The sequence below is a fragment of the Psittacula echo genome (genome assembly GCF_963264785.1).
Source record: "Psittacula echo genome assembly, chromosome: 6".
Classification (NCBI taxonomy): domain Eukaryota; kingdom Metazoa; phylum Chordata; class Aves; order Psittaciformes; family Psittacidae; genus Psittacula; species Psittacula echo.
The window spans coordinates 6,702,339-6,726,624 of record NC_137743.1 but is presented as its reverse complement, the minus strand read 5'-3'; the positions used below and the strand labels follow the sequence as shown (position 1 = coordinate 6,726,624).

The following is a 24,286-nucleotide window of genomic DNA, read 5'->3' as shown; positions in this document are numbered from 1 at the left end:
TGGCAGAAATGATGGGAATCCCTCGGGTATCCTCGAGCATCCTACAGGCACTTTTAAGACCTTCAGGAACATGGAAAGCCCGTGGGAAAAGGCCATGGGATGAAGCATCTTCATGATGATGAAGATGAGGTCTGGGGCTCCTTCTCTCGGGTACGAGCCCCTCAGAGGCGGTGTTGAGCACGGAGGGGAAGTGAGGGGAGAACCGGGGGTGCCGGGGCAGCTGCCGCGGGGTGGCGCCCGGTACCAAGACTGCGCCGCGCCGCCGGGTACCGCGCATCGCTCCGCGGGCTCCCTGCGCTCTTCCCCACCGCACCGAACGGAACCGAACGGAACCGAACGGAACCGAACCGCTCCCCCCGCCCCAGCTCCTTCCGTCCCGTCCACCCGCGCCCATCCCCTCGCCCTCCCCTAGGGCGGGCGCTCGCCGCCCCTCCGCGGTGCCGTTGCGCGGCCGCGGTGCCGGCGCCAGGTGCGGAGGGTCCGCCCCAAGGACTACAGGTCCCGGCGTGCCCGGCCCCGCGGAGCCGGCGGAGAGGCTGGCGCCTGCGCGGGGCTGCGGGGCCGCTCCGCGGTGCCACACCCCCGGGGGAGGGCAGCAGGAGCGCCCGAGCCCTCAAACCGGCGGGGAGCCGGCGGGGCGGGGGATGGAGTAGCGGGACCGGGTGCTGCGGGAGCGCACAGCGTGGGGAGCGGAGCGGCCGGGGCCATGCACCGGGGCATAGCGGGCTAAGGGCTGGCGGCGGGTGGTCGCCCGGAGACTCCGCACCTCGGGAGTGACGTCCTGCTGCAGTGCCGCCGCCTGCCTACGCTGCCCGAGCTCGTCAATGGAGCTGGAAAACATCGTTGCCAACACCGTCTTGTTGAAAGCCAGGGAAGGTGAGAGAGCGGCCGGAGGGGAGTGGGGACCGGAGCATCCCTGTCGTAGTCACCCCTCCGCGGAGCGATGCCCGAGGGGAGGGGGGGGGGTACCGGTGGGGCACCGGTGGGGCTGCTCGCTTTCGGGGTGCCATGTGGCTGAGCCGGCGTTTTAACCGGTTCTTTCGTGATAGAACCCCGGTGGAAAGGAAAATACCGCTTTCCCCAACAGTGTGCGGGGGTTTGGGAAAGGAAGTGAATGAGATTGCAGTGATTACAATATTCACCCATCTCTTCCTTCCCCCTCCCTCAAATCTGGTCCCACAGATTGTGCTATTTCAGCGCCTATTGTTAAAGGTCAGCTGCAGATGCATTCATTCAAAAGGGCTTAGCAAATCTGCAAATAGCTTTCCGCGCCGTGGGGTGAGACCGGCAGGATCGCATCGCTCCAACCTACAGTCATTGCCTTATTCGGCGTTATTAGGTGATATCATGTTGCTGCAAACATGCCTGTTGTGGATGGGGGGAGATGTTTGTTCCCGGTCGGAGGGGCTGGGGCTCGGTCCGTGCCCCGGAGAGCCCTGGGGCTCGCTGAATGCGGGCTGCATTCCGTCCCGGACTGGCGGCGGGATGCTCCGGGCGATGCCGGTGCCGCTGTGTTCAGAATACACTGAGGCTCTCTTGTCCATCGCCCTTCCCACACCCCCCCCCCCCGAACCCCCAGATCCGAGCCCCGATAGCCGCCGGCACACAGGGCTCGCCGGACAGTGTGATTTCTTCTCCGCGCAGTGCGGAGGGAGGCGAAGCCGGCCGCTGCCGGCGGAGGGGGTCCGAGGCTCGGGGCTCTACCCGCGGAGCTCCCGGGAGCATCCCCCGGCGGGAGGAGCAGCGCCACGCACCAGCAACACGTCCTACGGCTGCAGCATCGCTGCCGAGGTGCGATCCGAGACGGGCGCTCCGACAGGCTGAGAGAGCTGGGCTGGTTCAGCCTGAGGAAGAGAAGGCTCCTGAAGGGGAGACCTTAGAGCAGCTCCAGTGCCTAAAGGGGCTGCAGGAAACCTGGAGAGGGGCTTGGGACAAGGGCCTGTAGGGACAGGCCAAGGGGAATGGCTTGAACCTGCCAGAGGGGAGACTGAGATGAGCTCTTAGGCAGAAGCTCTTCCCTGTGAGGGTGCTGAGGCGCTGGCCCAGGGTGCCCAGAGAAGCTGTGGCTGCCCCATCCCTGGCAGTGTTCAAGGCCAGGTTGGACACAGGGGCTTGGAGCAAGCTGCTCTAGTGGGAGGTGTCCCTGCCTGTGGCAGGGGTTGTAACTGGATGAGCTTTAAGGTCCCTTCCACCACAAACCAGTCTGGGATTCTATGATCTGTTGGCTGCAACCTGTTAAAATCTATATGTTTATTGCCTTGTTCACTGCTTAAAATAAGCTGTTTCCTCAGTCTTTATTTAGGCTTCTATTCCCTGAAAAGAGTTACTATGCTTTCAGGTGCTGTATAACCTGCAGCCCTTGTTCCCTTGCCCCCTGAAGTGCTGGGCACTGCCTGCCAGTGAGGCTGGGGATCGCTCAGTGGACTTCAGCCTGGGTCCCTCTGAAGCTGCGGAATTGCAAGTAAAGCAATGTTAGTTTAGTAAAAGGGATCATTCCAATAGCCCTCCCCTGGCGTGATTCTTTTGCTGGGAAAATAGTTCCAATTGTAAAATACTGTTTATATAACTCTTGGGCTGTTGAACTTGTGAGGCTTGAAAGAGTAAAGTCCTGAGATCCTCCCCAGAAAAGCTCTGTAAATAATGAGGGCAAAGGTGTGTGACTCCGTTTGGCAGATTGATGAATTATAACCCCCTTCTGATGGAGAACTTGTATTTAAAATGATAACAAAAAATACAACTTAGGATGGAGTCGTTGCTCCCAGCAATGCAATACTCGCTTGGATTTCAGTAGGCTTTAGGACTACTTTAAAGCACTGGTATTAATTACAGTCATTGTGTGGTGTGTTCCAAGAGCCAATATTTTGCAAGGGATTTTAAATGTGCCACTCAGTTTTACGGTCCTTTTCTACCCTCCTCAGCAAGATGGTAACAGTAATGGTGGTTTATTGCGTTAGTCTTATTCAAGAAGCTGTTAGCTGTAACCCAAATGGCAGAACTTTATCAAGTTTACTCCAAACTATATTCCAACTTTTAACCGTATATGAAGCTCCAACAACTTGTGTTTTTGAGGCTTGGTGCTTATTTATTCCTAAAGCTCTTTTGGATGGGGTGTGGAATCTTTTATAATGAAGGATAAAGGCCAAGTTATGGACCTGACATCAGAGCTACGATTATTCTGCCTGTATCGCTTGTGTTTCCATGTTTTTTAGCTATTGCAAGCTGCTGTGAGTAAAGTGTTCTTAAGATTTGCAGAGAGTAATGTAGGTGGATGTCATTTCATTGCAAATGAAGAAGACAGACAGCATATGGAGGACCAAGAGTAAAAGCAAATTAATATATTGAGGATTATGGTATCTAAAAATAAGTTTGTTCCAGGTCCTGCTGACTCCATCAATAGGTTTAGCTTGTGATCGTGTAGCCAAAGCCAAGTACATGCGTGTGTGTTTCCACTTGTGAAGGCAAAAGTAAGAACTTTATTACTGGGACTTGTACGTGTGCCTGAGCAAGGCTCCAGGGAGACCTTAGAGCAGCTTCCAGCGCCTAAAGGGGCTACAAGAAACCTGGAGAGGGCATTTGGACAGAGGGTGCCCAGAGAAGCTGTGGCTGCCCCATCCCTGGCAGTGTTCAAGGCCAGGTTGGACACAGGGGCTTGGAGCAAGCTGCTCTAGTGGAAGGTGTCCCTGCCTGTGGGAGGGGGTTGGAACTGGATGAGCTTTAAGATCCCTTCCAACACAAACCATGTCTGTAATGTCAGAAGAAGGAAAATGATGGGATGCACTCTGCACACATCAGTAAAAGCAGGTTTTTTCCTTGTCACAATGGCAAGGAGAACATGAACCCAATGTCAGCAGCAGAAGGGAAGTTTCAGGTTGGTTTCAAAGGCAGGCGTAGGTAGGCTGCAATGCTCAGTCCAGGACTTCTGTCAGGGGCTCAGGATTAGGGTTGAGTGACCACCACAAACATTTGCTAGCAAATATTGGTTTAAATTTTGCAACCATTTGCTTTGGCTTTGGTAGAATTTTTCCTATTGTCCCTTGTGTGAGTTCTTTTGCGACCGAGTTGTACTGAAGCAACCCCTGAAGCAAAGCGAACTTTTTTAGCTGAAACACCAAGAAGCAAGTTTTATAACTGTTATACAAATACTTGCCCTTGCATCCTGATGATTACAACGAGAAGCACACCCAGAATTAACTGATGCCATGTGATACATGAGTAATCTTATTAGAGCAACAAAATGCCGTTCACATACAAAAATGTATTTCACTGAGTAGTGTTGAGCAGGGAATAAATTTCAGGCAGTCTTTAACTTGTTGCGGAATATAACATTTTTGACACAAAATTACACGTAAGTTACTTGTTATACCCAGGGGTCTGCCAGTCTGAACATGTAGAAATTGGAGTTTTATTGCATTTGAAAGTTCAGTCATGATTTATTAGGACTAAGTTTGTGCTGCGTCCTCAGTTATCGTTTCTCATTTCTTGGATGCGAAATCCCATTTCACAACTCGCTAGTCCCTTTTAGGAATGAATAGAAAATACATCTGGCGTAATTATAGGAACCAAATAGGTATTTGGGACTGTCTTGCGTTGCCTGGGGAAAAGAATAAGCAGAGAAAGGAAGACAAGAAAGATAAGAATCATAAGAAAAGCAAAATAATAACAGTATCAGTCATTTTGGGTTTAGTAAGAACCTCAAATTATAAGGTGGTGAAACATTTATCTGGATCTTTTCATTAGCTGCCTTGTTTCTGAGCCTCAGCCATCACGGCTGAACCACAGAATCATGTAGCTGTTAGTGATGGAGATACACCATCCTGTTGGCGGTGAATCCAGGTTGGTGAATGAGTCGCAGTTTGTTTTACCACTTAAAGGTTGTTGGACAGAGGACATCATGAGAGTCAAGGGGATCAGGAGAGACCAAGGCTGAATCTCCCACTGCTTCAAAGGAACTTTAACAGCCTTAAACCAAGGAAGCTTTAAAACACATCCACAGACTCGTGAGTCTGCCCCTGCCTGTCAAAAGCAGTAAGATAAAAGAAGTCTTTCAAAGAGGCTGATGATTAAGCCATGCTGTTTGTATGAAAACCAAACAGTATGGTCAGATAAGCAATAGTGATTACCTGGATACTCTTCCTCATGATCTGTTCCTTTCCAGCTGTAAGATCAGTCTTCCCTTGTGTTGCCTATGGCTTCTATGTGCATGAGCTTTCTCAGACAACCTTAAACACATTTCAAACCCCAAATACAAGTTCACTCTGAAACTGCAAAGTCCCTTGTACAAACAAACTGAGAATTCCCACCACTTTAAACTTCTAGTGATAAATAAGTTAGTCATCACAGTTATTAGCTTTAAAACAGCCAGTTTGGGAGGTAAACTATTGTTTTTCTCAGACCTGGGGTTTCTAAAGTACAAAGTTACCATATAAACCGGGTAAAAGGAAGAAAATCATCCTTCAACCACTAAACCACAGCACAAATGCGTTTTTCTCCCCTTTTTAAGTAGACTGGAATTCTCAAATAAGCTCATTTGTGGCACCCAAGCAGAGCCTTTGATCGGCCCAGCCAAAAGGAGTGCCCTTCTTTTATCTGTCTCAGTGCTTTTTGATGCGTGCACGCTGCTGCCATATAACATGTGAAATGTGCCTGTTCATAAATGGCTGTATTTTTAGCTTGTTTTTGCGGGATGATCACAGGAGAGGTTTGTGTGTGTGTGTGTGTGTGTGTCCTTATTGGCAGAAGACTCGCAATAAATCCTCACCAAGAAGCGTGATTGCTTTCCAAGAACTTGGCTGCAGAGCAATTGGAAAAAGGGCAGTAGAACAATGAAAAGCATATTTTGAAGGAAAGAAGGTGACTACAGTGACAGCCGAAACCCCATGGGGAGCATGGTTATTGCGACTCGACTTTAGCAACTTCATTAACCAGTGTGTTAAATACAGGATCTAAGGGCCTGTCCTCTATCCCTTCATATACCCAAGTACTTTGTAATGAAAACACCTTTCTAAGCAGAGGAAACGCGCATGTAGTGACTCAGTTTAGTTTTGCTTCTGGAGGTCAAGTAAAGCTCTCACTGCTGCAATAGCTTAAAAAGCATTTCAGGAATGGGATCAGCCATTACTCCAGATGCAACAGGGTGCTTTTAAGCAGTAATTTAAAAGAGAGATTCCTTTTCAAGCCTGTAGCCATTTCTTTCTGGAAGAAAAAAAAAAATATCCGGAAGATTCAGAATGTTTCATTATATTTTAATCAAGGAAATGCAGAAAACAGGATTCTTCAGGCCTTTGTGGAAGGGACGTGTGAGTCTGAATGACTTTAACATCTCCCTTTACAGAAGGAACTTATTTCTGGAGCCATACCTGGCTTAAAGCAAGTGTGTGTGTGTGTATGTACATGTAGAACTGACTTGAAATCCCCTTCCATGCTATTTTTTAGTAGCAGGATTGGTGCAGACTAAGTTAGAGCTGCTGCTGCTGTAGCTGTGCCCTTGATGGGCACTCTGTTGTTCGGGGTTCTCCCTGTGATCAGCTGCACCAGTTTGCAGTCATGGGATGGGGCAATGCTGAAGAACCCAAGAGTTCTTCCACCCAAACCTCATTACTGAGGAGAGGACCATGTCTTTTCATGGGTGTTGTTACTGTGGAGCTTGGATGGGGCTTGGAGCAAGCTGCTCTAGTGGAAGGTGTCCCTGCCCATGGCAGGGGGTTGGAACTGGATGAGCTTTAAGCTCCCTTCCAACCCAAACCATTCTGTGACTCTATGTTTCTATGAACCATGATGTTATGGCCTCGTTACTATCTAGTTTATTGAATTTGTAGGCATTTAAAAAAACATACTTAGTACTGAGCTGTGGCGGTCTCTCAGGTTATCAACATAGAAGCTAGTAAAACTTGTAGAACAAATATTAACCATACTGGTTTGAATAGAGCTGCTTTCATCTGCTCCGTTAATCTCATGTGATTGCTTTCCTCAAGTGCAAAACAATAAATCTAGGAAGAGACTCCTGCCTTTGTTATCACTATGTTCCTTTGCTGAGAAGGTTTGAATTGGTTGCTGCAATTGTCCCTTTAGAGAAGGTATTTCAGTATTTAAGGCATAGACATAACTTTTAGACATAATTGACTCTGTAGCTCTTTGTATCAATTAAAAATATTCTAAGGTAGCATAGGCAAAAATGCCTAAAAGAGGCGGTTTTAGGGATGCTCTAGTGAGCATTGCCAGGCCAGCAGCACTTGGACCAAACTAACACACGTGTCTTTGTATAGCTCCAGAATGAAAGCCTCCATCAGAGACTAACCCTGACAAAGGCTCTGCCACAAGTGTCCATCCCTGCCTTTGTCACCACGGGGTTGGTGGATGTGTGTGTGTGTTGCCCCATTCTGAAGGCAATGAAGAAGAAACAACTGAAGATGAATGCAACAGCCCTGACATTGATGTTTCGATGCCCTGGACATATGTTATAGCTGTTTGGTGGCTGACCTTGCTTCCATTTTCGTTTGTACCTGTGGGCAGTACAATGGGTTACTACTAAACCCTAACACAAAAAGCAACTCTCCACCCCTGTACCATTTTAGTCTTCTTGGAGGATGAACACCCATTTGAGGTATGCTTTGCTAGCAAAGATCTGCTAATGATTTCTCTTTCTCTAGCTCAGAAGATGAACATCTGCGTGCTGAGAACTCTGATGCAGTGGAGGGTCTGAAGCACCAGTTGTGTATTCAGACTTACTAATGCAGATGTGCTCTGGTCCTCATAAATCCCAAAGCTGACTGCTAGGACATAGGCAGGGTCCTTCTGCATGTGTAGAGCCAGAAGTTGTATTTTTTTATTGCTTGGCTGACCTTATGTATTTAGGCATGTAGCTGATTCTTCTCCTACCCTCTTTTTACGTCAGCATTACTCTGCGAATGACTTCTGCCTTGTATTGATCCAAAGAAAGCTTCTGAACCTCTAATTTATGTGCAAGCATTGATGCTAAAGTCAATAGGATTATTTCCACGGCTAAAACATCCACAAAATCGCATCAGGATCCACATGAGTGCATTGAAAAAGTTTAAAAGCAAATTATTTTATCAAAGCAGCTGCTGCCTTCATCAAATGGTAGTCAAATCCAACAAATAAACAAAGGTTCTGGATAGGAGCTGCTACCTTTCCATCCTTTTTTTTCCTGTTAATGAAGATGGGAGCTACAGATCTACCTCCTGCTCATCTATGAGAGCTTCCCCTGGATCTGTATTCCCTAAATACTCTGTATGCTCCAAGGTTTCTGTGTGGCACTTGGCAAGAAGAGAATCGATTGCTCCTTATTTTTACAGGCGCATAATCTAAACAATAACAAGATGATATAATCCTAATATTTCTTTAAGACCACAGGATGTGAAATTAAATGGAAAGGCCAGGAAAATAAAGAACCCCGCAGTTTGATTACACTCAGCTGGATTATCTTTGTAATTATTTTGCTTGGAAGGTTTAAAAATGCATACTGCTCTGGGAGAAAGATCAGGCAGGGAAACCGAAATTCAGCTTTCTAAAGGAAATATTGCTAAGATGATGGGTATTTTAATTTTAATGGGTGTTTTCCTTAATTTTGGGAAAGGGGGGAATCGATCCATAGAGTTGCATGTTAAAATGAAAGGATGGAACAAAGCAGAGGTGAGGTGGAAGATGGATGAGGCTATGAAGTCTGTACAACTGGCTCAGCTGCTTCTAGTTCATATAATGTCTCTTCAGATATAGTTGTCACAAGCATTTAATGGGAGAAGAAGGACAGGCCTAAAAGCGTTAGAAATATACACAAGTACTTGAGTCTCAGTTCAGATCTGGGGGTGAATAATGCAAATAATACTAATGAAGGAAGGGTAGCTGTGCTCTGGGATGGAAATATTCACTGCTGACTTCAGTGACACAGCAAAGGCTGAACAATTTGTCTGTCCATCATTTCCAGCACCTAAAGGTGTGTTCACTATGCATGAGTAGTCCCGTGGACTTCATGGAGAGGCTTCTTGGTGGTTGGAAACGTGGCTGGTTTGTGCTCAGGGGTCAGTCAGTCCTCACTGCTGCAGTGCTGTTCCAGTCAGTAAAACTGCACTGATATAACTGAAGTGAACTACTGGCAGCTGTGGGGAAAGGCTTACCATGTCATTTTGTCCCTTGTCCTCCATGCACATCTTAAGGTTTGAAACAGGTTTGGTATAAAAATGACTCTATCCCTTGAAGGTTTTTTGCAGGCCAAGAATTCTTGTTTTTTTCTGGTTATATTTTCCTTGCTCTCCAATCCTTACTCATCAAATCCCTTTTGTACAGTTTTCAGTCTCCAGGCACTTTTCCTCATCCTCTCTTTAACAGGACAATTCTAGTCCCAGCAGTGGGCTCCTAGGAGGGGTGCCTAGGGATGGAGTTGGCCATGCAGGTGGTCTGAGTCTGGTCCTCATTCAGCCCCACTTCAAAACCAGCTGATATAACTGGTCAAATGGGGAGGAGTCCTGGGGAAGAGGGTACATGAGGGTATTTGAGTAGTTTCCATCAGTGTGGTTGCATATGGAGTTCCCTGTTGTCCTGAGGATGCTGAGGAGGCGGTTAATAAGCAGTAGCAGGTATTTTGTATGTTGGTTGAGTATTCTCTTGGGTCCCGTTGGATGCATGACTTCACCATGAGCTTGGCTGTTCCTGGTAGGCTGAGGTTATGTTACAAGTCCTAGAAGTTACCCTAATTTGGGGACAATACTTCCTTTGCTTAACTACTCAAAGCACCATTCTCTATCTTGTGTGGGCATGTAGCACGCTGACTTCTGGGATGCTGTTTACTAGCTCCCAATGCTGCTGAACCATTGCCCTTTTCCTAGTGTCAGTCTCCGAGTGAATAACTTTGGATGGTTTTGTTTCCTCTCTCCGTTGCAATAGTCTAAGTTTTTCTAGACTGAATTTCCCGTATTTTATTCTTCCTGCTTTCTAATCTTTCTAGTTTATTTTCCTTGTCATAGAATCATAGAATAGTTTGGGTTGGAAGGGACCCTGTCCCTGTTTCTGACACCACCTCTGAATTTGAGAAGTCTTTGATGTACTGTTTAAAATATATATAATTACACTGGATTAAATGTCAGTTTACCGGGCACATCTAAGGCTTTGTGTGTTTTCTGTCTTGTATTATCCTTGGTTTTTCTTTGGTCAGTGTTTAGTCTGTGTGGCAAGGCTCCTATCTGAAGTAATTGAAATTGTTCTCCCCCCAGGCGTGTGTTATGGGAGACCTTCATGATTCCGTAGGAAGGGTTTAATACAGTGAAACTTTAGACTCTGCCTGGCTGAGAGTGCTCCCTCCATTCTATCTGTCCATCCAGTGTGTCCCAGCAAAGGGATAACCTACCAGGAGAATGGGGAGGCTCTGTGGCATTACAGTTGTGTTCGCTTGGCAGCATCTGCAGAAGGCACTGATAGAGAATCTCATCCTTTGGAAGAAGTAAAGAAAGAGAGAAATGCAGCTGGAAGAGGAGGAGATTTAGAAACAAAGGGTTTCAATGATGCCAAGCGAAAACACCGATGGGTCCTCAGTGGTGCTTCCGTCAAAATACTCCCATAGGCAGTGCAAGGGAAATGACACCTTTAACAAGCAGATGAGTTGGAAAGAATGGGTGCTAGACTACATCATAGCTTAGCCAAGGCTTCCAAAATATCCGAGAGATATATATGTGTTTCATACTGGTGCTGTTCAATGCTTGTCATCCAGTTTTGTCTTGGGTTTCTGCTGATCTCATCTTCCCATTGCTTTCCTTCCTCCTCCCTCATAGGTCTGTTTCTATTTCTTACCGGGGACCAAGTTTAGATTGAAAATTCCTTTCAGCCAATGTGCTTTCTTCATTCTTCTTTAGCTTTGGTTGTTACAGATTCTTCTTTATTTATCTTCCAGTGCTCTGGGTCTCTATGAAGTTGGCTGCCTTTGGTCCAGCAGCAGATTCTAGTGATAACCACAGTAGAAATCAGTAGGGGTGAACTTGCTACTTCCATGGCAAACCTTTCTCTATCAGAAATCCAATAGAACAACCACCTCCTCTGTTGTGAAGCACGGTACAAAAATGCAATTGCTCGCCCTGCAAGTTTTGCAGAGGAAATTTTACTTGTATGGAAAATTAAGAGATTCTGAAGACTCAGCCTTAATCTTCTTACTCTTAAAGGAAGAACGGTTGTCCAGTGCAACATTTGGAAGTGGAAATACAGGAGTTTGGATTACTCTATGAATCAACCCTTTTCTGTTTCCCTCCATAGCAGTTCCACATCTACGTTTGATCTTTGAATCATGATTTTGTGTTTTCTGAGGACGCCAAGTTATAAATCATGTGTTGACTGAGAATTCCTCCTGAAGCACACATCTGGGAAAGTTTGTGCTTTGTTTATTTCAGCAGCAGCCAAGTTTTGGGAAGAGCTATCCAGATGATTTACGTGTGATGTAAGCTGCTCTCAAGGTTACAGCACACCTTTCCTGTATTTAGATGCATTTAGTGTGCATCTCCTGAATGTGAGACGTGGGAGTGGTTTAGGACTTAAAAATCCCAAACCACAGACTTTAGCTCTCTGGTTTGGAAAGCTGGTAATAGAACAGGAAAGCATTTGGAGTAAAACTCTTCCTTGCCACGTGTCATTGACAGGTGCCCATGGGAAGGCATGGATAGGACACTCCTTCCCCAAGCCTATCTTTTCAGCCTCCCACTCTAAGGACTTCCTGAAGAGAAGGTGGCTTTTCCCTATGGTATTTAATAGAGGGATCTATCCTTTATGTGTTTGTTTAATCCATTTTTTTGACCACATTTGTAATTTTGGCCTGAGCAGCTTCCTGTGGCAATGGGTTCCATCGTGTAACAAAAGCATGCAAGCTTCCCCACATGTGGACTTCATGAGGGACTCTCAGTTGATGTATGACTTATGTTTTGGCAACCTCAGAAAGCACTCATTGTGAAGATGTGGAAGTGTCTTGGACAGGAAAAAAAGGGAATTGTCCACAAATCGAATACTTTCTTTTTTCACATGTTGATTTCATTGCTTCTGCCCCAATCTTTATTATATCATTCCTGATTTTGTAACCTGTTATCGCATCCCCTTAGTAGGCTTTTTCCAGGCAGAAAGGTCCATGTCTATCACCTCTGTCCCTTTGCATCTTCTAATTCTGTATCCTTTTGAAATGGGTGCCCAAAACTACACAGCACATGGCCTGTGTGTGCTGTGGGCAGTGGCACAGTGATGCTGACCGCTTCGTACTTTCTTCTTGTCACAATCTTAACTTGATGTTTGCTTTTCCCCCCCAGCATCACAAGTACTTATTACTAAGCCTACTGGCAGCAACCTCAGCAAGCTGTCTCCTGAGCTGCAGTGTTTAATTTAGAGCCTGTTGTTTGGCGTATATAGGAAGAGTTCTTTTCCTTCATGTGCAATATAGTGCCGTCTACACAGAATTTAATATCTTTTCCTTTGTCCCTGAACTCTTAAAGCGATTCAATACCGCAGCATACTCCTGCAACTCTTCACAGCCTTCTTTGTTACAACTGTCCTGCATGGTGGCAAATGTCATCTTGCTATTTATCTCGTTTCCAGACCATTAACAGTGTGAAATTTGAATAGTGCTATTGCAGATCTCTGTGCACCCCACTATCATCCTCGCTCCACTGTCAAAGTCTTACCTGTGATTTCCCATCTCGCTGTCTCCTATGGGCTCACAGCAGGGTCTTCTCTCCAGAAAGGGTTTAGTTTGTTAAGAACTGTTGAAGGCCATTGCCAGAAAATCAGTGTTCAGAAGTCTCAAAAGCCACTTGCCCAAGCAGCTGTGACTGCAGCCAACTTGTTCCAGGGTTGGAGAAGGAAAGCAGAAACCTGCGAATGAGAAATGTTGGAATTTGCCAGCTGATGGCAGTATTCGAAGGAGCCATCCCTGTGTCATCTGAGGATTGGGAAAACAACATCAGGGTTGCACCAGGGGCTGAAAGACAAATCCCAGGTGAACACTTGAAATGGGCACGGTTTGAATTTACTCATCAAATCTCTGACCATTTGAAGCTGTTGTAAGGTCAGCAATCACTTCCAATGTAACACAGCAGCATGATGCATGCCAGTAGGCCACTGGCTGCGATGTGCATGTAAAAATAAACCCAACCCAAACCTTCCACCCTGCTCCCAAACCCTGCCAATCCTGGGGTTATAAAAGGAGCCGAAAAGAAGTGGTTTCAGGTAATCATTCTTCAGGACCTGTGCACTAAATACTCACCTCTGGCCATGCATACATGCACAGGATCAACCTCTCCCATCAGCCAGCTCAAACTGAAACCTTTAGCAGGTCCTGGGACGTTTGTTGTTCTGGCTCGTGCAACCCTCCAGCTGCAAAATGTTTATTTGGCTGTGAAAAGTCGAGGAAGTAACAAGCTTTGAGGGATTCATCATACTGTTTTCTCTTCCTTTTTTGGGATGCTGTTTGCCTCCCACTCTCATGGGGAGCACATCTCTGTCTCTATATACAATAAATACTGGATGCTGTGAAGGACTGCTGATGTGTGCAGCACAGGTATGAGCTGTGCTCTGCTTGCAATCCTTTTGTGGCACTGGAGTTTGCCTAAAAGGAACAACATAATATGACTGCACAACCCTTAAATGTCTGATCTTGCCATGATTTCAAGTTGCCAGTAGTTTATTCTTGCTTATTAGCAATTTACAGGTAATACCACCATGACACTGGGATTATTCATGGAGTCAAGTGAAGGAGGTAAACTCTGGCTTTGCGAGCATAGCTGGGAAAGGAGATGGATATATTATTTCTTGAGTGACCTCCTTGAGACCTCCTGATGGTGGTTGGTATAAACAAACTGCTAATTGGACAGTTAGGATAAACAGAAGGCAGCTTTTTAAACCTTATGGATGTGCTATATAAAGGACCCTTCCAAAGTGATGCTCAAGTCTATATGTTACAAATCCTTTGCAAAGGGATTGTTTGAATGTATCTTTAAGCAGATGCTTACCAGCTGTGAGAAGGCATGAGGCTTGTTTAGGAGCCCAGGAGTATTTCACAAGGTGAGGACAGAGCATGTTTGTGTTCAGAGTCTCTGACCTAAGTTTTCAGAAATACTTAGTGATTTTGGCTTCAGTTGTTAGATACAGTGAGTTGAGAAGGAATTAAAATTGGGACTGAAATACTGGGTATTATGCTCTGTTAAAAGGCATATTCTGAGCAGGGAAGAACCAAATGTGAGAGGTCTGACATGTTTCTAGGGCTGGATACCAGGGAGGGCAGGCAGTGAAGCTTTCATCCCTGCCCTTTGTTAAGCTCTGGGCTCGAGGTTATCACTCAAATGCAGCATCGCATCTGTGAAGAGGGAATGTAGAAGGCTGCAGTGCTGCCTGTGTGAATCTGCTAGTGCAGGTGCCAGCTGAAGATGCTGTCCTGTAAACACTAAAGCAGGTAAATAAATTTCAGATGTGAATAGTCCCAGAAGGTGAACTGTTTGTTGCCAGAGGCAATTTGAGCAATTGCTCATCAGTGGATGTAAATGCTTCACATCCCTTGTGTAAAGAAAGTCACGTTTTATATAAGTAGTTAGGGGGCCTGACACCTAATTCCAGCAGATAATTGTGGGCAGACTCTCTTTAAGGAGGTTTTGCTTGTTTAAAAACATGAGATGTGCAGACACTTCTCTTTGCTAACACAGATCTGCGCTTTCACCACTGGATCTTTTGATCCCGGTTGACTGCAAGTCACAATGAATGTACGCTTAAGAACCCACAAGCAGTGATGTGTTAACTTCTCTAGTATCTCATTGCAGATGAAGTTTCATTTGATCTCAGTAGATGAAGTTCAGCTGGAGGATAAAGCTAATTTCTAGGTTTGCATAATTTTGCACGGGAGTGAATTTTGCTCTTTGTTTTCCTCTGGGAAGGGAGAAGAGGGAGAGGAACAGCTTGACAGGAATCAGTTGTTTTTATTGAAGAGAATGTGAGGAAATGGCATCTTCCAATAAATACAGATTTTATTGGAGTTGAATACTATGACAAATAGTTTAGACTTAGAACTTCAGATGTGGTATGTAAGCAAAGCAACTCTGCTGAGATTTGTGTGCCTTGCTAAGATTAATGAAATACACTTTGTGAAGAAGGGCAATGATTCACTGAGTAAAAATAGTCAGCATCTTAAAGAGCTTGTAAACACAGCTATTAATTTTAGGACTAGAATCTTATACTCTGTCTTAGTTTGAGAATAATGCCACTCACTGCACTCCATGACACTACTTAGTGGGTACAAATTCAGCTCTTAAGTAGGTATTTAAAATAGATTTTAGAAGTGGCCACAGTTGTTGCTTCTTCGCGCGCTTTGTCCATCCTTTGAAATATCTTCATGGTACTTTTACTGTGTAAAATATTAATCTCTTCCATTTAAGCCATCCTCTACACCACAAGTCCTGCTCGGTGCGTTTGCTGCAGTCAGTGATGACAATCGCGAAGGAGCCAGAGTTGAAGTGCCCCTCCTTGTCTACCTACTTACCTTGGGGTTTTGCGGTCTAGAAGGTGCTCCTTGGTGTGAGTCACTGCAAAGATCCTGCGATCATTTTTGCCTCTTTATTTTTTCATCCCGGTTTTGATTGTGCTTAAGGCTCACCTGATGCTGCGCTGCACTGAAGGAAAGGGAATGACTTTCCTCTTCTGTGCCATAACCTCATCTCTTGTAGTTTTTATTCTTTTCAGTATCAGAGAGAAGCTTTCTTTGGCTCAATGCAGCTCTGTGGTGATCTTCCCAACAGCTCCTGATTCCACTGTCTTGATCTTCTGCATGAAGCGTGTGCTTGTTTTCTTTCAGGTGAAGGAAGCCTCAAAGTTTGGGCAGGAGCCAAAGGCTCAATTCAAGCTCAATTCCATTAATTTTTATTTAATGGAACCCAGCAAAATCACTATTTTACTTCATTTTTTTAAGCTGAAAGCACAAAAACCATATTTGGGTGCCGTCTCCTTCCGCTTTGGACACATAAGCCAAAGGCTCAGCTTACTACTCATGTATGAGTATTAGTAATCACTTTGTGTCAATGGGGTGAGCACAGAAATCCCAAATAAAGTTTGCTGTAGTCTGTCTGCATTGGTGACCTTTCCAGGCTGGAGCAAGCAGGCAGTGTGGCAGAGGAGGTGTAGAGACTCTCCTGAGAGGAGTTCATGGAAAGCTAGGAGCTGTGAACAGCAATGGAGATGGTTCCAGGTTTTACATCCTGGGCTGCAGCTGATGGTGGGCACTGGCACAGATGTGAGCTGTGACCCCTCTCAGCTCTGGGCTCTCTATGAAGCCCTGTCTTATTTGCCTTGTACACCTGATGCTCTTTAAAGCACTAAATATACCTTTATGTGTTCCTTAGGGAAGCGGGCAGATAAAACCAGAGCTGTAGAACTGTGTGAAGTCTGTAGCTGGTTTTGAGTTTTCTTCTCAACTTCTCAATTTCCTGGTTTTTACCATTCTTGCAGGGTCCTGAACCTCTATTTTTAGACTGAAGACAAGAATCCATAACTCATCCCTAACCTACCAATAGGAAGGATCAGTCTGGTTGACCAGACTGGTATCTGAATATTTACAGTGTAATCAAATGCCTAAATTTCCATGGCAAAATCTGTAACAACTGGCTCAGACCTGATGGTAATTTGTGCTCTGACTCTACCTTGCTTTAAAAGATGAAGCAGTGCTGTTTGACGAGCAGCATCCTTTCTGGCTATGGGTATTCCACATACCAACCATTACAATGTAGTGAGAAGTGATGGATGTGACCTGTGATTGTGAACATGCTGTCATTTATAAATGTTCCTGTCTGTAGCTATCTAAATCTGCCTTATTCTACATATTTCTCATGAAGACCTATAATATTGTGTATCTTCTAGTGTTGCAGAGGCTTATTCCTTTGCCAAGCCGTGGTCTAGAAAGTGTTTGGAAATGGTCTGTTCTCTAGTAACTAGTCAATCAGAATTGGAACATTAATCACACTTGCCATGCAGGGGCTATAAGGTGTCCCTGAGTGCTGTGGACTCCTCACCTCTATAGTTCCTTGCATAGAAGCAAGCCGCATACATATAACTTGCTACCCTTCCTCCACAAGCAGAGAAAATGCAGTTTTAGGGCACCCCTTTCTCACTGTTAGGGGTTAGCAAGGAGCAGGCTGTGATGTGAGGCTTGTCCTCCTCTGCAGCAGCTGTGCAGCCCCTGCCCCTTCCTTCAGCTGGTAGCAAAGCTGTAATCCAGTCTTTGATGGATCTGACTCCTGTTTCTGCATCCTGGCTTTGCTTGGAAGGCAAACTCAGCTTAAGTTGTTTGAATGGTTGCAATCTCCTGGAGTTTTGAGTAATGCTCCCTGAAAGGATGCTGTAAGTGGGCTTTGGGCAGGATGAAAGGTGAGAACTGCTTTCCCTCTGCAGCATCACTGCTATCATGCATAAACTGGGCACAATTCCTTGGCAGCCAAGGAACTGCCAGGCTGGGAAGGGGCAAGGTGAGAGGGCTCAGTGCTCTCCAGGGTCCTTTGTGCTGCCCCTGCAGAACAAGAAACTTTCAAGCCTGGGAGACACAGCAGAGGATCTGCGGCTCTATAAGGGGGACTGGGATCAGTTAGAAGGTGAGCAGTTTTCTAACCATGGGTAAATCCTGCACCTGGAAAGAGGAAGGGACTCAGGAGGCTGAAACCATAGAATCATGGAATGGTTTGGGTTGGAAAGGACGTTAAGATCATCCAGTTCCAACCCTGTGCCACGGTCAGGGATGCTTCACACTAGACCATGTCACCCAAGACTCTTCAGAGTCAACTGCTTAATCTTTCATGGCCAGAATCTCTTCTGCAGCAGACCTATATTCTGTGTAAAGCAGCTGAATTTAAGGGTCTAATAAAAAGGGTATTAATGCAGGTGTTTCTGGAACATGTAAAACATAGAGTATGCAATGATGTCCCCTTCTGTGGTAGAGCTGCATGTGGCTTTTATTTTCTGTGTATAAATCGACGTGTTTTATTTGCTTTGTAGTAATTTGCAATACACAGATCAGCGTATTACAGCACAGTCTGCAGTAACTTACCTACTTAGTCAGGAATCATCCCCTATCTGTTATGACTCATTTTTCAGCCTGGTTCCTCAATTAGCTGTGCCGTGTAAGGAGGTAAAATAATCTGTGTCATCATTAATTATCTTCTGGAGGAGTCGTGATTAATGTCCAAGCAGCTCAAGGAACATTCCTATAACTGACACCCAGGCAAATTTCCCTTTGGAGTCACTGTAGACTCTGGCTGATTGAACACCTCAGCACCATGTCCTGATTGTTCTTTCTTCTCAGAAAGAGGTAATCCAGGTGATAGTTCTTCTGCTTCTTCCTGACACTGAGATGAACGCTTTCTTTACTGTAGCATATCATGTGCTTTCCAAGCACATCTCACGTGTTCGTAACTATCCTGATTTGATCACCAAAATTAGTGTTTATTTCTTTGTAGGAATGGCTTAATTCAATGCTTGAATGTTTTCAGAAAGCTTTTGAAAGTCCTGGTTTGCCTTCTAAGTTTTGTGCTGCTCTGTGCTTACGTGTGAAAGGAACTATGTGCATACCTTAAAGTTGATAGTATCATCCTGCAGCTTACAACCTTATAGTAAACTTATACTTTGCATTCAGCAATAGTTAACAGCATATAGGTATGAAAATCTTATGCAGGCACCCAACCCTCTCTTGCAAAGGTAGCTGCTAGCGGCTGTGTTGACAGCTCAGTAATTTCACAGAAGTAGCCATTAGTGTTTCCTGTCTTCTTTATGAACTTCAGAAGTATTCATTGTTTACTCCTGATGATAGTAGTAGTGCAGATGCAGAACCCTTTAGTGCTGCCTCAGTATTGGCAAGCGCAGCGAGAGATGATGCAGTCTTTTCTCTGAGCAACATAAAGCTTAACTAAAATCTATGGACCCAGGTAGGCAGAGGGCCAGGGTGTTCTGGTTTAAGCCCATTTGGCAGCTCAGCCAGCCATGCAGCCCTCGCTCACTCCTCCCCCTTCCTCCTCCTGCTCCTGGAGAGATGGGGAGGAGAATTGAAAGAATGTAACTCCCATGGGTTGAGATAAGAGCAGTCCAGTAACTCAGGTATAACACAAACCACTGCTGCTACCACCAATAATAATAATGACAAGGGAAATAACAAGGGAAGGGCATACAACCACTCACCACCTGCCAACCGATACCCAGCCCGACCTGAGCAGTGATCTAGCCCTTCTGGGTAACTGCCCCCAGTTTATATAGTGGGCATGACGTGCTGTGGTATGGAATACCCCTTTGGCTAGTTTGGGTCAGGTGTCCTGTCCCTGCTTCCTCCCGGCTTCCCCTCCTCCCTGGCAGAGCACGAGACTCAGAAAGTCCTTGGTCAGGCTAAACATTACTGAGCAGCAACTAAAACCATCGGTGTTAGCAGCGCTGTTCCCAGGCTGAAAGTCAAAACCACAGCACTGCACCAGCTGCTAAGAAGGAGAAAAATGACTGCTACTGCTGAACCCAGGACACAGGGGAAGGAGCAGAACCTTACCTGTGATCACATGGTGGGTCTGGGACAGAGACATCAGCAGATCGCAGGTCCCTTGAGACCTACTGGGTATTGCGTTTGCTAATCTCAGTGTTTTGCAGCCCATGAAGTTAATTTGTGTTACAGCTGAGAGAGCTGGGCTGGTTCAGCCTGGGGAAGAGAAGGCTCCTGAAGGGAGACCTTAGAGCAGCTCCAGTGCCTAAAGGGGCTACAGGAAACCTGGAGAGGGGCTTTGGACAAGGGCCTGTAGGGACAGGACAAGGGGAATGGCTTTAACCTGCCAGAGGAGAGACTGAGATGAGACATTAGGAAGAAAGTCTTCCCTGTGAGGGGGTTAAAACTTGGTGAGCTTTAAGGTCCCTTCCAACTCAAATTGTTTTACGACTCTTATTTTACCTCACTTCTTGACAATAACCTGCAGAGGAAGTTGTCCTTTCATGCAGTAAACCTCTGCTTGTTCAAATTCTTGCAAATACTTCTGCAACTGTGAAAGCATTTTGCTATGGTTGCCATGATGGTGTAGCAAAAAAGTGTATGTTGGTTATAGAGAGCTGCTTGTTTCCTCCAGATAATTTACCCAGGCAGGTTAGGATCTTAACTTTCCAAAATACAAGTGTACAATATGTGGAACACAAGAGTTCCAGGTACTGTAGCTACCTATTGAGCTCAAGTGAATGGAGGTGGAACGCACTGACCACCCCACATGAAAGCAGTGGGATTCAAATGCTTGGTTTTCATCATCATTCATTTACATGAAAGAACAAAAGAACTTCTCTCTTGAAAGCATTGAAGTAGCTGTTGCATGGGAGCCCACAGCTCTTCATAACCCTATTATGATTATTGTTTAATTCCCTCATCCATACCTAGTGTATATCATTCATTAGTAATCATATGCTCCAAAAGCTCCTTCTTGCCATTGAAATAAGGTTAAGTATTTTGGCTCTGTAGGAAATATGCAGGTAAACCGTTATCTCAACTTTATGAAGAGTAGCAGAAATGAGTACTGAGATATTGGATCTCAACAGTGTTGAGATTCTGTTGCAAGCTGAAATACCACAACTCCAGCCAATACAAGTCAGTGAGCACCTTGTTTAAAATAAATGACTTCAAAGCTAAACTGAATAATTTGATGATGTGAATGTGTTCCAGCAACACAAGTCTCGCACTGCAATAGTAATGTAGGCTTTTGCTGTCAGCTGGTTTACAGTTTCAGCATCCTAAGTTGAGTTCATGCTGCATAAATTGGCTTTTCAGATGCATTTTGAAATTGCAATCAAAATACTTGGAGGCAAAATTAATAAGCTGAAGATTAATAATGCAGAAGTGAATCAGAGTGGTGGCATGGTTTTCCACTTGTGCTGATGTTTCTCCTGGTTGTCACACATTACCCATTGCTCAGACTGCTTGCACTTGAATTCAGTGGTGACCCCTCACATCAGATATGGAAAATGAAGAACAGGTTGGCTTCATTAACAGCCTGTTCTCTCACAAAGGGTTGTGGGGTTGTGCACGTCCTGAGGGAAGCGTTTTGGACAAACAACATCACCTCTACCATAGCCGACTACAGCCCTCGTAATGAGTTCTTCACTTTCATCAGGCATTATGGTGTTTTCCAGGGTCCACAGAGCATTAACCACATGGTCCTGGTCATACTCCTGTATGGGCAATATATTCCTGGCACAGTATGATGCCAACTAAACGTGACAATTGTGGCTGGGTTATCTCCTGATCCTAGATCTAGGATGATGCTAGACTTTTGCCGTCCCTTGCAGTAGGATGTATGGGACAAAGCAGCTGCACTAAGCTTCCCCCTTCCTCTCTCTGCCATGTTACGTGACAGTCTGTGAGCCTGGACAGTGCCAGCATTTACTGCAGAGAGCTGTGGCTTCTCCTCTGCTCCCTAGCAAAGCGCTGAAGCAAAGCAGAGCAATGGGATCAATGATGGCCTTTGCGGCATGCAGGAGAGCAGTGGGTGAAGGAAAGTTCAGATGTCACATCCCAGGGGGTTTGAGGAAGGTAACCCAGTGTTCCAGGATTTCATGTGCTGCAGTGTCTGTTGTGCAGTAAAGTCCCCTTACGGACAGGTTAGAGCTCTCCAGGGAGATCAGATTGGCCAGGTTGGAGGAAGGAGTAGAAAGAAGGAAGAGAAAAAGCTTTGGGATCTCTGTTATCGAATTAGAAAACTCAACACTCCATTTGTTCCTGTTCTGGGAAGTTTAACAGTGTCACAGTATTTGGGATTGTGCCTGTGCTCAGAGCAGTGAGTGAGTTCCCCTCTAGCCAAGTACAGCTACAACTTGTTCTTAGTTATAGCTCATTGCCCCATTGGTTTCTGTGTGGCTGTATCGAATACAAGCATGTATTGGAAAGAAAAGTGGTGATAGTTTTATTTGCAACCTGCTCTTTTAAAAGGACTGAATGTTTTCAGACAGTTCGGTAATGCCTTTAAAGCTTTAAATCCACACAGGTGCCTCCCTGCAATCTGAACAGATCCTGAATGTATGGCTCCCAGCAATAATTACTGCTGGTGAAATATGGAACTAATGAAGGTTTCTAGTTACAGGCAAATTAAAGAACATATCTTAAATAGTAAGAATGTTGTTTGAACCCCTATAAGGGTAACAACGTGTATCTGTAGGCTTTCTTAATAAATAATTATGGTGTAAAATTAAACATAGACTCATAGAAACATATGGAAAATATTTCTTTTTCTGTTTTCTGATTTATGACTTTTTAATCACTCGGGGACAATGTTCTTTACTGCAAAGGGAAACAACTTGTGTAGAGAGAAGTTATTAAAGATACTTGATGTTCGTCTTATGACTATGATAGGGTTTTCCCCCAGCCGTTATGCATGGGGAAATGTTTACATATGAATGGTTCATCTAGCTTCAAAGTAGAACATATGTGACTTCAGAGCCTACCTCTGAAAGGTGACTTGCAGGCAAAATTGGGAAGAGTTTCAAGAATTCACCTTAAACTGGTGTTCTGTGAGGCAATCATCCACAAGACAGTCTGCTCTAAGGGCTGGTCTGGGACCTGTTTCCAAAGTACATGAACACCAGCAGGTTTTGCCAGTTGGCAGCCTGGGACCTGGAATATCTGTTACTTCTTAGTGCAAGTACACCATGCAATGGTCTGTGCTTTACAAGTGTAGTGTTTGCAAGGCATTTATGAAAACTTTCTTTTGTTTCATCTTGTAAAACTTTGTAATTCAGCTGCTGCCCAGAGTGTTGTTAAGCTTGAGGGTATGAAGTGCTGCAATGGTTTTGTTTGAAGATCACAGTTGTAGTGTGTTTTCAGGTGTTCTGAACTCCAAAAGCATTCTCAGGCCACAGAACACGCCTCATCACCAAAGCTGATGCTGAAATAAACTGTGTTTTTGTTTATTTTCCAAAGTAAGCCAGCTCAGGCTATGGTTTTCTATAAAACCTTTCAAGTTAAGGGCACGTAACACGCTTCTAGACTTAGGACAAAATGCTTTGATGCTGAAGAGGCAGGTCTTAAATACTTTAACATCTGTTTCACTGGCATTCTGGCATCCCCACTTACATTGCTCCATGTCAAGTCAGGGTATCATTTTATTTGGTTTAGGATCTGTGTTTGTGCAGGTCATTGCACCTCCTGTTTATGACTGATGCCATAGCTCAGCTTTCTCAGCCTAAGCATGGCTAAGACAAATACCAGTGGAGTCTGATGGAAAATGTACAGCCTTAATAGATGTGCTGTTATGCCCTGTTGAATTTTGTTGTTGTATTTATTTTGCTCCCAAAGAGAAAACAAGTAATTAGCCAAGAAAGCTCACAGCTGCATAGCATACTCCCCTCTCTCCTATATACACAGTCTATTGGTATATACAAAACTGGCACTAATGAAACATAAATAGATCCTTTTATCCTGTGTGGAAAAGACTTTTAGCATTGAATGGGAATGAATGTCTTTGGAAATCCTAGTTATTTGCATTCCCACTTTGGGTTTTGGGCTCTAAAGCCCCTTGTGGTTCCATACATGGGTGATGTCTCCATGGGTTTCTTGGTTTCCTTTTGTGCTTTATATGTTTCTTTAAACCTGTTGGGAGATGGGATCCCGCTTCCGTAGCCATGTTATTTGCTGCAGAAACCTGAGCTTGTGCTGAAGATCCTGTTTTTAGGCAGCTATGATCACAAAGCCCTAACCTGAGCCTTCTCAAATCTCAGCCAGAGGCATCTGATCCGGTATTTGCTTGATGTTATTCTGGAAATCCTGAAGTCATTGGTCTAAGATGAACTGATTGCTTCTGGGACACTTCAGGAGATACTGCATCCTTGGGCCTGCAAATGGTGGTTCAAAGAGTCTGCAATGGTAATGCTGGCTGCTTGTGAGGCTCGACCACCACTAGGCTGGGTGTAGAGGTGCCCAACCCTGTGATGAGAGCATCTTAATCAGACCTTGAACAGGGCTGTGGTGAAGCCAGCTGAGCTTTGCTGATGAGGAGTGAAACAGCTCAGCCTGGGCTGAAGAAGTGCCATGGGTCAACGGGTTACCAAATATGAAGTGAATTTTGTCTTCTTTTTGAAAGTACTGTATGCTGGGAGTGAAATGACTTTTTTTCACCCGAAAAACTCCAGGAGGAACCTTTCTTTGCACAGATGCTCCAACAGACAGCTCCATGTGTCAAACCTCTTTCTCTTCCCATATATTTCAGGTTACGTCTCTGGCGTGCTCTGCTTCCAGCAACCACCCCTTGTTCTGGAACCAAAGCTCCTTTTCTTCCTGCCA

At 45.1% G+C, this 24,286-nt stretch overlaps 1 protein-coding gene across 1 annotated transcript in view; it reads left to right on the top strand.

Moving 5' to 3' along the window:
• Positions 1–743: 743 nt before the first annotated feature.
• Positions 744–24,286, top strand: part of GRK5 (G protein-coupled receptor kinase 5) — a 167,995-nt gene continuing 144,452 nt past the window's right edge. The window contains exon 1 of the mRNA XM_080620760.1: positions 744–876. Coding sequence (XP_080476886.1) covers positions 825–876 — 52 coding nt within the window. The 5' untranslated portion in view covers positions 744–824. The remainder of the gene's footprint in view (positions 877–24,286) is intronic.